General features: G+C 41.5%; 1 protein-coding gene across 1 annotated transcript; it reads left to right on the plus strand.

Annotated features, from left to right (window-relative positions):
* The first annotated feature begins 6 nt into the window (after positions 1-6).
* GAL (galanin and GMAP prepropeptide) lies at positions 7-10,589 on the plus strand. The gene is made up of 6 exons (XM_081001256.1): positions 7-49; positions 1,099-1,153; positions 4,945-5,010; positions 6,799-6,879; positions 7,375-7,452; positions 10,309-10,589. The coding sequence occupies exons 3-6, from the start codon at positions 4,971-4,973 to the stop codon at positions 10,368-10,370; spliced, it is 261 nt and encodes an 86-aa protein (XP_080857382.1). The 5' UTR covers positions 7-49; positions 1,099-1,153; positions 4,945-4,970; the 3' UTR covers positions 10,371-10,589.
* The last annotated feature ends 4,127 nt before the right edge of the window (positions 10,590-14,716 follow it).

The following is a 14,716-nucleotide window of genomic DNA, read 5'->3' on the forward strand; positions in this document are numbered from 1 at the left end:
CTTGATCTTCTGCGCTACCGTCTCAGAGACTTTCGGGCTGGTGTTATCCGTGAGTATTGTCGCTTTCTGCTTTCTACACTACTCTCCGTCTACAATAATCATGTGTAAGTGGTGAAGGGTGGGTGGGGGACAAATTTCACGGTAAATTTCAGAAGCCTGCTCTTGGATCAATGCAAGAGAAAGTGTGTTCACACGGTCGTTTTTTCCTCCAGTATTGATGCAGTATAGCCACTCATTTATTCCAGAGTATCCAAACAGCCTTCTTACAAAGGATGGCATCCCTGTTTTCTCCCCAGTGTCATCCTGAGGTTTTTGAGTGATGGTGGTGTGTAGTGATTTTTTGGAGTTTCCATCACAATTATATAGTGTAAGCCTTTCAGGTATGATGGATTGGTGCAATTCTGTTGTCTGGCATGAGGGTGTGCTTTGGGAATGTAGTAAAGCCCCTCTGCATTTCTTGGTCACCTCTCCAAAATGTCATCCCTCTGCAGTGATTTTCCTACAGTGGTGGAACAAATTTCCCTCCCCATTTCAGGGGCAGGAAGGGAAGTGGGGGAATAACAATTGTATTTTCCAAGAGTTGATCTTTTCCAGCTGGAGAGAAGCAAGTAATTTGTTGAAGAGCACAGGAATCCCAGAGAAAGTGGTGTAAATCTTTTGAAACAGTTTAACAGCAAGGAGAATGTGAGTTGCTTCTTACTGAGACATTAATGTCAAGCTGGGCGCAGTCCCAAGTTTACTTTTCTGGAAGGAAGTTCTTTTGAAATTGATGAAGCCAACTCCAGAGAAACCTGAAAGTACAAAGTATGAGGGATGAAACCCTGTAACAAATCATTTACTTTACTTATTTTTTATTTTATTTTAGCTATATAGTAATTTATCCTTAAAATTCAATTATACTATTCAAACAACACCATAAACATTATATAGTTATATATGATAGATTCCACTTACATTCAAGAAAACAGGTTTAAATATATATTATGAAACATGATCAATGTGTGATTTCCTTGGCTGGTATTTCTGTATTTTAAAAGAAAAACTGTGTGGTGGTAATAAGTGAAAAAATAATAATTTCACAATTTTTCCTTCTGCAAGGCTAAAGAGAAAAGGGGATGGACTGTGAATAGTGCTGGTTATCTGCTTGGTCCAAGTAAGTCCAAATGTTTTATATTATTTGAAGGCAATCTGGAATAACAGAAAAGTAACATCCCGAGATTTCTAAAGCTCATCGCATACTATACATGAGCATACATGCAATATCCCATACTAACCCTCATTCCCAGCTTGTGGCAGGTGACAGCACTAAATCACTCAGTTAGTGCTCTCTCTGGTGTTTATTGTAACCTATTTACAGTGGAGTGCTTTGCAGGAATTATGACTCTTATCACTGCGCTTGAATCATGAGAGTAAACCAATTTTATCTGAAAGCTCATCTTTCAGTTCCAAAGCCATGCCATTTACATACTAGTATCTCTGAATGTGGTTATCAACTTTCCTGGAATAAATATGCCAAACTAATACTATGCTGGAAAACTGTATCTTCTGCTTTGGAGTCCACATCTTTTTACTTTCCTTTGCTTGCTGTTGTTGAGAAGATGATGTATTTTGGACTGTCTACAAACAACTGAGGCCCATTCCAGCAAAGTTAATGAAAGGGCATCTGCTTTGCATGCTGAAGGTTCTGGGTTCAGTCGCCAGCTAGGACTGGGGGAGAGCCCTGCCTGATCTGATAAGTTGCAGCTAGCTATTGTAGACTATACTGAGCAAGAGGGGCTAATAATCAGACTCAATATTAAGCGGCTCCCTGTGTTCCTAAATCCCACTGAGTGTACTCGAATAGGACTTTACCTAGATTGTGCCCATGATAAGTGCTTTATGTAGATACTATACTTCAGCTTGGGGAAATAATTTTGTTATCCATGAACAGGTAATGTTGGTAGAGAAAAGGGTAAAGCGATTGAAGTGGTTAGGTGCCAGAGGACAAAATTCACAGTAAGGTTCAAAAGTCTTTTACTTGGATAAATGCAATAGAAAGGGTGTTCCCATGGTTGCTTTTTCCTCCAGTATTCATTCAGTTTGCTCACTCATTCCTGAGAATCCAGGCAGCCTTCTTCCAAATGATGGCATCTCTCTTTCCTCCCATCATCAAGTTTTAAAGTGCTGGTTTGTAGTGATTTTTTTTTTAATCCTTTTTATTAAGTTTCCCATTTTAACAATCCAATCAAATCACATTGAATGTTCCAGATTATACAAATACATATCAAATAGTCCAAATATTCTGCCTAAATTATAATTTTTTTGCCTAAATTATAATTTTTTTGTTGAGACTTCCCATGCTTCAAATTCGGGGAGGCTCTTGTTTGTAGTGATTTTTGTTTATCACCCTTTCCTTTAGTGTACAAGCAATTATCAGCTAAGCTTCTTTTAAAGCCAATATTTTTTAAAGCATTATCAAGACACTCATTCCAATTTCTAGCTGATTGTTTGAGCCCATAGATTGCTTTGTGTAACCTATATACAGAATTCTGTTCCCCTGCCTCAAATCTTGGTGCTTGATTCATAAAAATTTCTTCGTGCAGATTTACGTTAAGATAAGCTATTTCAATATCAAAATGATTTACCTTAAACCCATGTTGTGCTGCAATAGCTAGCAATAAACGTACACTTTCACTCCTTGCAGTAGGAGAAAAGGTTTCATCAAAACTTTCACCTTTTCTTTGCGTAAAGCCTCGTGCTATCAGCCTAGCTTTGTACTTAACACTACCATCTGCCAAGTGTTTTATTTTGTACACCCATCTACAGTCCACTGTCTTTTTTCCTTCTGGCAATGGCTCAATAGTAAACACATTATGTTCTGCCAAAGATTTCATTTCTGCTCTCATTGCATTTTCCCACATTACTATTTCCTGGTGTGGTAACTTTAAAACCTCCTTATAATCACGAGGTTCTTTCTTCACATCAACAGTTTTAACTTCTTGTATAGTAAACCTTTCTGGAGGTACCCCCTTATTGCTTCTTTGTGATCTTCAAACTTGAACACTTTCCTCCTCTGAACTATCTTCCCCTTCTAATTCATCTTGCTCAGGAGAAATTGGTTCAGCTTTAGGAGACTGTGTACTGGGACCCTCATCCCCTGATTCCTCATCACTATCACTTTCAGAACTTTCTTTAATTTGTGGCTTTTCTTCCTCAGATTTCACAAATTTATCTGTATCATCTGAAAATAAAATAACTTCTGAATTCCCATGTAAACGAGCCCAACCATCTTACTCCTAAAACTCTGCATGTCTTGATATTACAACTCTGCCAAGCCCTAGTGCAAAACGATACACTTTTGACCAACTTTGATAACCAACAAAACTAAGTCTCTTTGCCTTGGGAACACCTTTCCTTCTCTGTCCTTTTGGGATGTAAACGCAAGCCCAACAACCAAAAGTTTTAACATGGTCCAAAAAAGGCTTTTTTCCATAAAGCAAAAAAAATGAGGCGTATTGTTTATGGTAGAATGAAACAATCTGTTCTGTATGTAATTAGCACAGATAATTGCTTCCCTCCAAAACTTCCTGGATAAGCCAGAATCACATAACATAGAATCTAGCATTGTTTGTAAAGACCTTATCTTGCGTTCTGCAACTGAATTTTCTTCGGGTGAAAAAGGGCACGATTTATGGTGACTAATACCAGGTTTTTTCAACCATATATGGAGGGCTTCAGATATGAACTCGCCTCCGTGGTCACTCTGCAATTGGGTAACTTTGTAGGGAAACTGCCTTTCTATATAGTTGACCCAATTTTTAATCAGTTGACCAGTTTCACTTTTGTGTTTTAACAAGTATACCGGCTATAATCATCCACAAGAACCAGAAAAAACATTGCTCCTCCTTCAGATTCTGCAAATGGCTCACAAAGGTCTGGATGTAATAAAGCAAATGGCTTCTTGCTAATTCAGGATAAGATCCCCACCTACTTTTAGACTCCTTGCGGGTATTGCAGTCCAGAAAAACTGAACATTTTTTTCATTTTAATTCCCTTACTTAATTCTGGCATTTTTGCAATACTGCAGAAATTGGCATGCCCCAAATGACCATGCCACAAATGCCGGCACTCATCATGCAAGGCTCTATTACTGTTAGGTAATATTTTACACCATGAAACTGGTGTAAAACACTCAAACAAAGGTTTTATTACAGCTATACAAAACAACAAACAAAAAGCATGCAGGTGTTCTCTCTCTGCAGGCAAATTCAAACTGCAACTTCTCCTCCTTTTGTAGTCATCACCAGCTGTACCTAATCAGCCTAGAAAACCACTCCCAGAACTCACAGAAAAGGTTCTTAAAGTTACAGTCATCCTTTCTGTTTCTTTGCAGAATGACTCCTAACGCTACCAGTAGATCACGATCAACCTGTTGGACATCCCTGGAACAGATCAACTGAAATAAATAGACCTAACCTAGCTGTGCTCATTAAATTCAGTGGGTCGACTCTAAGTAAAGCTTAACTGAATACAGCCCAAGGTTCCCTTTCTACACATCTTTTAGTAACCTCCAGCTGCTTCACTCATAACGGAGCTGTATTTAACTAAGTGACATTTTCAGAATGCAAGCTTCACACCTTTGCTGCTTATTGGGTGTGTTCAATACACCTTTTCATAATTGCCCGATATGTTAGATTATAGCTATCCGTCCGTATGTTGTAGAAATTATTTTCAAGGACACAAGAGGAGTGTCTTTACTTACAAGGGGTAAAGCATAATACAAGAGTTTTAAAAACAGTGCCTAAATACCTCTACTAAGAATGTTTTATTTGTTTGTGTTGGCTTCAGATAAACAGTGACTGAAGAGGCTGTGCAGACAGCCAAATCTCCATTCCATAGAAAGGAGATCTACTGATCAAAGTTCCGTTTTTTCTAAGGTTGGGTAATAGCCATAATCTGTTTCAGGTCGTGTTGCTCAGATCCTCAAGAAAATGTCCCGTGCAAAGGGGACAGAAGAGCCACCTGGGGAACGTAAGATGGCTTTTGGAGGTTATTCGTGTAAACTAACTGCAGTTTACTGTCAAAGCAAACTAACTGACAACTCGCTACTTAAAACCAAAGGAAGCAACAGTACAACTACATTTTCTTTTCTTTTCTTTTTATAAAATTTATTGAACAATTTCCACAAACAAATTTCAAAACAAATAATCAATTACATTGTTCCCCCATTTTTTCCTTATTCCCCTCCCTATCCCACCCTCCCTCCCTTCCCCTCCAGAGACTTCCCTCAGCTCCTCTCTCTGATTTGTATACCTATGTTATTCTCTGCATGTTAAAGAATGTATGTATCGTTACTTAATCTATCATATGTTCATCTACTAAATTTGTGGATGTTTATTCAAAACCTGCCAAGGAGTCCAATTCCTTTTGTTGTTGTTTTAAGTAATTTGTAAAAAGTTCCCACTCTTCTTTGAAGTCAAAGTTGTCCTTCTCACGTAATTTATATGTCAATTTAGCCAATTCCGCATAGTTCATCCGTTTTTCTTGCCACTGTTCTTTCATTGGGGTTTCTTCATTCTTCCATCCTTGTGCTAACAAGGCTCTTGCCGCTGTTGTAGCGTACATAAATAAGTTTGTTGTTTTTCTTGGCAGGTCTTGTCCTACAATCCCCAACAAAAATGCGTCTGGCTTTTTTACAAATGTCATTTTAAACATTTTTTCCAATTAATTATTTATCATTTCCCCCCCAAAAAATAACCTCTCTACATTCCCACCACATATGGTAAAAAGTACCTTCTTTTTCTTTACATTTCCAACATATGTTTGATCCGGTTTTGTACATTTTTGCTATTTGTACTGGTGTAATATACCATCTGTACATCATTTTCATATAATTTTCTTTCAAAAGAGAACAATCTGTAAATTTCAAATTTACTTTCCAATTTTTCCCAGCCCTCAAATTGTATGTTATGTCCTATATCCTGTGCCCATTTAATCATAACTGATTTAACCTCCTAATCTTTTGTCTCCCATTCTAGCAAAATACTATATGCTTTCTTCAACAGCTTCACTTCTTCTTCTATAACTTCCTTTTGAAATCTAGAAGTTGTATAACTAAACCCTTTCTTGCTATCTTCCTTATACATCTCACGTAATTGTCTGTAATGTAACCAACTCTGAAAATGTTCTTTAATTTCCTCATAGTCTTTTAATTTCCACTTTCCTTCTTGGTCCCTCAGTAAATCTCTGTATGTAGGCCACCTCCCCTTTTTGCCAAGTGGTTTGAGTAACGAAGCTTCAATTGGTGATAACCACCAGGGTGTTTTTTGTTCAATTAAGTCTTTACAGTACAACTACATTTTCTAAATTGGACACAATGAGCCCAAGACTGCACCCAGATATGCTCAACTCTTTTAGTCACGGCTTTTCAGGAAAAGACAAACAAGGGCTTTGAATCAGAGATGGTTCAGGAGATGCCTTTCGAATTCCTTGCTAATGGCTCAGTTCCACATTTGGCTGAAGGGACACATAAAGTCATTGGGACGTGTTATACCAATAGCTGTACCACCACCACATCATCATCTATGACACTGTGGTGCTGCAGTTGTTTGCCAGTGATGCATTGGTTTACAGCTGGTGTGACTGTTTAAGTGAAATGCTTCTTTCCATTCATTTGCTGTTCACCATCCCATCACGAAATGTCTTTCACGTTCTTGTTCAAAGCTGAAATCTTTTTACCTGGTGTGGTGACGTCTATGAATCTCAGGCTACTCTAGTAAGCATTACAGAATGAATGAAATCTCTCTCATTTGTTAACAGGTGCAATTGACAAAGTTTTTAATGCCCAGCCTGGTCTAGCTGGTAAACGTGACATACAGCTTGAAGGAAATACAAAAGCAGGTAATGAAATGACCCCCTTCTCGTACTTACTGAGGAGTTTATATCCCAGTGATATCTGAACAGCTGCCCACCAAACATTCTTTGGCACATTTCTAGATTCTAAAGAGAGCCTTTATTCCAAACTTTTACGGGGGGGGGGGTCTGGGCAAGATTTCAGGAGTCTAGAGGTTTCAGCAGGGCCAGACAATGAACTGGTGTATGGATTGCATCACCCCTTTTTATTCTTAGTGCATTTGAAAATGAAATATTCTTTTAAAAATATACTTTAAACTAGAGGAAAAGCTTCTTTCCACTGGAAACTGAGTGCCACTGATTACAGAAGCTGGTTAACACAAGTAGACCTATAACTAACATTGTCTCATCAGCCTGAGAGGGAAAAAACAAACCCTTTATATCTTAATGTATATTTTATTACTGCCAATATGTATCCCCTTCCCCACCTTAATTATTTTAAATGAACAGCAAATTTAGTAATACCTAACTAATATTTTCTAGGTATTTTGGGAAGACCACTGACTGATGACAATGTTTTGCGTATGGTAATTGAATTTTTGACATACTTACACCTTAAAGGTTAGTAAACCTGTTTTCACTTCAAACCATTTTGTAATATGAAAATTAACATAATCCTTACAGAGGATTGTAACCCATATTCCATGAGCAGCATTCCACTCAAGCAACAGGATTCCCCCCCTTTCCTTGTGTGCACCCCAGATCTGCTCCAAAGCCCCCCCCCCAACCCCAAGAATTTGCAGAAAATATTTGCAGAAAAACGTAAAGAAAATATTTAGGGGCAAAACCAAAGGGGACAAAAAGCTCCCAAAACTGACCAGTGAGGAACTGGGTGTAAACAGAACACTAGGAGAGGGGGACGGAGTAACCTGGAAGAGGCACACCTGGCTGGCCTTTGGATGTTCAGGCAGTCATTATGGCCGGGAATTCCTTTGCTTAAGTTTGGTTGGTGTACCAACTGCATCCTTTCCTGGAAAAAGCAGATCTGGCTACTGCTGGTTATCACCCACATAGCTTTGCATGGATATTTGAACCTGTCCACTGGCAGAGGTGAGAACATGATCAGGCCAAAGGCTCATCCTCTTCCCAGATGCCTATAGGAAGTCTTCAAGCAGGACCTGAGTCTCCCTCTTCTGATTCAGAGGAATTCGTATTCAGAGGCGTGCTGCTTCTGACAGTAGAGGTAGGACATAGCCAACAGTCCACTGACAGCTTTATCCTCCATGAATTGTCTATTCCTCTTTTAAAGCCATCCAAGTTTCTCTCACTTCACCTGGTGAGAGAAAATTTTGCAGCTCAACTATGCATTGTGTGAAGAGGTACAGTGGTACCTCAGTTCTCGAATGTAATCCATTCCGGAAGACCGTTCGAGTTCCGAAACATTTGAAAACCAAGGCGCAAAGGGCTGTCTGCAGATTCAGTTGAGAAAACTGAAAAACACGCAGTGGAAGCCGTTCGACTTCCGAGGCGCATTAGGAAACGGAAGCATCCACTCCGGGTTTTTGACGTTCAGGTTCTGAAACTTTTGTCAACGGAGACGTTCAAGAACTGAGGTACCACTGTAGTTTCTTCTGTCTATCCTACCTGTCAGGGCTGCCTCAGGTCTCAGCTCACAAAAGACCAACGCCAAGTTCTTCTTATATACAAAAGTGTTTATTGGAGTTCATTGTTTGCTTCACATCCGAGGCGCGCAGCCCCACGTCTGCTACGCTTAGACCGTTGAAGTCCCCTCTGAGTCAGTCCCTCCCCTGCACCAGTTTAAGAGGCTTGCGCTGCTCCACCTCTTCCTCTCTTTCCTTTTCCGCAGGGTCTTCCTGCCCGCTGGGGTTTCGCCCCTCCTGGATTCCCCTGACGCGGAATCCCCAGATTGCTCTTCCCCCCTCCTGCGGGCTTTGGGACCTGGCTCCTCCTCCGGGCTCCCTGTACTTCCGCGCGCCTCCACATTTGAACTTGGCGCGCGCGCCCAACCTCTAACCTTCCTTTTGACAGTTACACTACTCCCTTCACTGCTCCCCTCCCCTTCCGGGAGGGTGGCTTGCTCCGACCTCCCTCCCTTCTCTGCTGCCGGAGCTGCTTCCCCTGATACACTGGAACCTCCACCCCCTTCGCTGCACTCTGGCGGGGAGGCTGGTCCTGACGCCCAGCTGCCACTTTGGGATCCCCCGCTGGCCCCCTGCTCCTGACACGTCCCCCCTGGGGCTCCCCTGGCCTTGACCACCGGCGCCCCCTTCTGGGAATCCTCTGATTCGCTGGAAAGACTCATGGAATCTCTTGAGTCATTGTCCTCCTCTTCCTCGCTGTCCTGGGATTCATCCCCATCGCTCTCCATCTCCTGCCTACCCTGTGCCTCTGTCCCTGAACCCCTGACACTACCTCTTCCAACTTTCAGCTTCATTACATGGCCCTGAGTTCTAGTATTATGAGGGAGAAAAACTTATCCCTGCCTTGTTTCTCCACATCATACCTAATCTTATACATCTCTGTCGTGTGCCCCCTTTCTAGCTGTTTCTCTAAACCAGAAAAGGCCCAAATGTTGTAACCTTTCCTCATGGGGCAGTTGCTCCATCCCATTGATCTTCCTGGTTTGGTTGGGCCTTCTTTTTGGAGCGTTCTAACTTCGGAACAAACAAAGCTGTTGTTTCTTACACACACTTTCTCAATGCTGAATGGCTTCTTAATTATTACAGGAAAATTGCAGGTGAAATAAATGGGGTTTTGCATCTTTCCAGAATTTCTTTCGGCTTTTAGGCAGTGTGATTTTTTCCCCCTACAAAGGGAGTCATATAGGTAGAAAATTATTCGTACAAGGAGAGAATAATAACAGCAAGATGAAAGGCAGGCACTGTAATTGCAAATCGGATGGTAGTGCTTCTGTCAATGAAGGGACCTTTGAGTCAAAGCCACACAATGCTTTCTCGATAAGGGAAGAAAAGCACATTCATTGACAGGTGAAAATGTTCATGGATGACCAGCCTCATGCAACAGTGCAAGAAGAGAAGCATATTTAGAATTTGCCACGTATTTAAGCAAGGGAAGCTGTGGTCCTCCAGGTGTTGTTAGACTGCAACTCCTCTCAGTTCCAGCCACCTAGGTCAATATGATGGAAGCAACACTTTGAAAACCAAAGGTTAGCTGCCTCTATGTTAGAACGTAGGTTTCCCATCACTGATTTGAACCCCAACACATGCCTATATCAAAATTACATCCATACATAATTACAAACAGTCGAATGAAACCATAAGAAAGGAATGACGTATTGTTTTTATTTCTTTTCGGAGGCGTTAAGTGAGTTCAAGTGCCTTGTCTTGTATCATAATTGCTTTGGAAGTGAACTGTCGTTTTATAGATTTGTCTCCGAGCACTTATTGTTTCCTGTCTTTCACAAGCATACACTTTTAATTTTTATTTATTTTTCAGAAGCTGGGGTTCTTGATGACATACCTGCAACACTTTCTTCAGAAGAAACAAATCAGTCTTGAAAGAGAACGTATTTATACTCTGCGTTATAAATTCCCAACATCTAATCAGAACTTTGAACAAAATATGGCATTGTATTCACCTTGTACGTTCTTCCTCATTGTCAACTTCTTTTTGTCTTTTCTTTCTTTGGTGATGTTACATTGTAAAAAAAAAATCACTGATAAAAAATTACTTTAGATAAATGACATAATAAAAAAATAGCAGCTGTTGCTTGTTTCACTTGTCCTAGAATACTTTGATGCTTCTGCATAAGGTTATAATCAAGGGGGCTTCAGTCCTGGTTAGAGATCTGTTTGCTTTCAAAGGCTGATGGTGGCGATAGGGGAACTCACTCAGTGTGACCCAAAAGAAATCTCTTTTATTGTAAAATAAATGTTGATGTACACAGCAAAAGTAGCAAAAACCATTATTTCAAACAATGCAAGTCCTCTCTAGATCTCTTCCCAAGACCCTCATACAGTAGTCCAGTGGATGGAAATTGTTCCCACTCATAAAGCCATCATTCATAACAACAGATAGATGCCTATGAGCTGCTCTGTTGTAACTCCTGTGCATCCTTTGCAAAGGTACAAGAAGAAGCTGCACCAAGGGTTAAGTTATATGTTGTGCTCAAGGCTTTTTTTCAGCTGCAACTCACTGGAACTCAGTTTCAGCATGATTCAAGTGGGTGCCATTGCCATTCTAAGAGAACAAGGGTTCATGGTGAGTTCCATCACCTTTTTTTCTATAAAAATAGCACTGATTGTGCTTAATGTGTTGTGTGCAGCAACATCTATTTTTGTGCTTAATTTAATTACAGCAGGTTTCTTCTTCCGTTAGCTAAGGCTGATAATTGGCAACGTGGCTTAATATAACACTGCACGGGGGCAGCAGGTGTGTTAGTCTGTTGTAGCAACAAGAGCAGCAGCATGGGGGAAAAACACCTTCATGAGTTTTCATTTAGTAGCTCACCGCTCATTGGGTGCATGAACTGTTATTTTCCATTGCTGTATGTATCTACCACGCACCTATACCAGCACCCCACACACACACTCACACGTCATTTGTAAATAGTGAGTCCCCCAAACCATGAAATACAAGGGGTAGAAAGTCTGTCACATATCAGTGCAGAGCCCAAAGTCATATGAACAGAGGGACCTCTCCATAATCGAAAGCAATGGGGAAGGGACACATTTAAAACCTTGCAGGAGTGGGAGAATTGCAATGGTGGGGGTGGGGAGTTGTGGAAAACTGAAGTAGCTGGTGGGGAAAGGATCAAGTACTTCCACTTCACTCATCTCAGTTAGACACACTGAAGTGGCTTTTGCGATCTGAAAAGGGCTGTTGGGATAATGCAGTGGTGGGGAGGGCCGCAAGTTCCCCCTCCCTGAGCTACACTTATGTGCATTAACACAGAGCTAGAGCCTAAAGATAGCAATCTGAGTCTTGTTCACTGTCTATTGTGTGAGCTTTCCCTGAATCTGAGGCAAAAAAGCACTTTAGAATCCTAGGCTGTTATCCTATGGACAGAATCCCAATAAATAAACAGGACTTATTCCGGTCATAAGTAAACACGTGCTAGTTTGTGCTGTTAGGCAAGCATACTGAAGTTTCAGTGTACAACCATTCACTCTATTCTTGGACCCTGCTGTTGGCTTTGCAAACGTTGAATGAACACAGGTTTTCTCACTTGTCATAAAATTCACACACGAGTTAAGCTCCTTCACATATGCAAGTTGCTAGAATTTTCCCCGAAGATAGTATAAATTCAACAAGTTCTTTGGCAATTATTGAGTGGCCGTTGGATCCATGTGGAGCTCAGCCACAGTGGGAAGCTCAAATCCAAACTTAAATGCATTTGTAAATATGACTATGAATGTAGACCGAGGGGTGCCCACATGGTGTGCTTCAGAAGTTTTTAGACTACACCTCCCACCATCCCATCCTGGCTGGGGCTGATGGGAACCAGAGTCTAACAACACCTGGAGGGGACTGCATTGTCTACCCCGGTGGCAGATGATGTGCTTCACTGAACTGGAGGACAATATAGCTCTGCGGTTAGAAGACTTAGGGGCTGGCATGAGATACGACCAATTTCATCTGTAGGAGTCTGCATCAAAGAGACAGGTGGGATTTCCTTAAGAATGGATAGGTTTGATCTTCTTGCAGTCCACGGGACTCTCAAGAGTCTCCTCCAGCCCCATAATTCAAAAGCATCAATTCTTCGGCGATCAGCCTTCTTTATGATTCAGCTCTCACTTCCATACATCACTACTGGGAAAACCATAGCTTTAACTATACAGACCTTTGTCAGCAAGGTGATGTCTCTGCTTTTTAAGATCCTGTCTAGGTTTGTCATTGCTTTTCTCCCAAGAAGCAGGAGTCTTTTAATTTTGTGATTGCTGTCACCATCTGCAGTGATCCTTAGCATTAGTAAGGGCCTAAAATGTGACAAGACACCTTAAGAACCTTTCTGACAAACATCTTAGTGATATTATGGCTTATCATTTCAGGAGGGAACAGGGAACTTCCTTTCCCTTCCTTTCCCTAGTTAACAAGTCAGTGGATTCCCTAAGGATCCAAGTCAATGGAACACTTGAGCTAGAAAAAGATAAGCGATTAAGGTATTTTAGGATGCTCCATACGGGATCCTGCGGAAAAGGCAAGTTTGCAACTGAATGATTGAAATCCTCCACTGAAAGACAACCTGTATCTGTGAGTTCCCTTTCCAAGCCCCTTCTTTGTAAGCAGGGGAGGATGGTCCATTTGGGTGAATGGTCCATTTCTGCCTGCCTTCTTACTTGCAACCAGCCCAGGGAGTGGCCTGGGCTGCCAGCTTCCTCCTCCTTTGCAGGACTCAGATGAGAGAAGAAGATGGGGGCAAAGCTAGAATTAGTCAGCCCTGTCTGTCTCTGGCTCCACCCGTTATTGGCTTTGGCTCCATCTACCACTGCCCCCCCACCCCCGCCTTCCTTCTTACCAGTCCCAAAAGGCATCAGCCACCACCGCTGATGAGGTGGATGAAAGTCATTGAACATCTTCCCTTTAGGAAGGATGCCAGAGAGAGAGAGAGACCTGGATATTTAACAGAGGACAGGAGGCTGTGCCGGTAAAGGCACAAATCAGTAAATTCAACCAGGGAAACACAGCATAAAAGGAAGAGGCATATCCCATAAAATGGGCTTAGGAAAACTTGTGCAGTGACATAGAAACCATCCCCAGCCAGGTCTATTTCCACTGGACTTAGAGGAAGCAATTGCAGGGGTGAGAAGCAGACAAAATAAATTTTGAACTCCCGTGAGTTTAGTTTAGCTTAACTGCATGACACTTTCCCAGGGATGCTTTCTCACTTAGTGACAGCAGAGGGTAGTCTTGTACTAGAAATGTTTTCAAAGTTGCACTCATAGTTACAATGCTGGGGCAGAAGGGATGGAACTACAGTAAAGGGATAACCAGGCTCCCGGAGGAACAGGCATAACCATGCCAGGATTGTGCGCATCCAGATGACTGCTCTAACCATGCAAATATGGTTGGGAGCAGAATGGTAAACAGCGACTGGATAAAAGCAAGAGGAAAGTGGCCTGCTGGACTCAGAAGGCCTTTAGTCTGATCCATCAGTGTTCTACTGTTCTTACTTTTATTTATTTTTATTTGATTTTATAGGTTTTATACCCCACCCCTCATGACTGGTGATTGGGGTGGGTCAGAGCAATTTAAAATACAATAATCAGTCAGCACAGAAAACAAAATACAATTTAAAAATCACAATCACTAACCCCTCTTAAATATTGCAGTCAGTATGGCCATATGACTACAATCTTGGTCAGCAGTGGCACCGCCAGAAAAGCCTCCCCACAGCCACCCTTAAGGTCTGGCTGAGACTGTACAGCATTTAATAGTTTATCCATTACTATAGAGTTTGTCACATTACTCTGTTGAATGAGTTATTATTTACTACTATTATTTATGGTTTGTGTGCAATACAGTGCAAATGGAGGGTTCCACTTGTGCCGAGGGACATTCCCTTCTTCACCTCTCCTGCAGGCACCCAAAATCTGCTCAACGGGGTCCCTCAACCCTCTGGAGATTTTGAGGTTGCATGGTGGGCTGCAGCAGAGAGGAAGGAAGAGGAAAGTTCTGCTGCACAAGAAGAATTCTTCTGCATGAGTGTGACGGCAGCACTGGATCCAACTCTGCAAATTTGTATTCTGTCTTACGCAGAATTGACACAGTACAAACTAAGGTAAAAGTTCAAGCTGAAAACCAGATGAAATCCGACCTAAGAACAAAGCAAGCAGCAAAACCAACAGCAGTTATTATGGGTGACATGTTGGTTTTGAATGGAGAATTCAAGGTTTTAAAGATG

The sequence above is a fragment of the Podarcis pityusensis genome (genome assembly GCF_964106645.2).
Source record: "Podarcis pityusensis genome assembly, chromosome: 1".
NCBI lineage: Eukaryota > Metazoa > Chordata > Lepidosauria > Squamata > Lacertidae > Podarcis > Podarcis pityusensis.

Bases quoted from the DNA above. Each gene is read 5' to 3' on its own strand.
- GAL (XM_081001256.1), top strand. From the start codon at position 4,971: ATGTCCCGTGCAAAGGGGACAGAAGAGCCACCTGGGGAAC. The intron at 5,011-6,798 runs GTAAGATGGCTT...ATTTGTTAACAG, and splicing joins AGAAGAGCCACCTGGGGAAC to GTGCAATTGACAAAGTTTTT. The intron at 6,880-7,374 runs GTAATGAAATGA...AATATTTTCTAG, and splicing joins TGAAGGAAATACAAAAGCAG to GTATTTTGGGAAGACCACTG.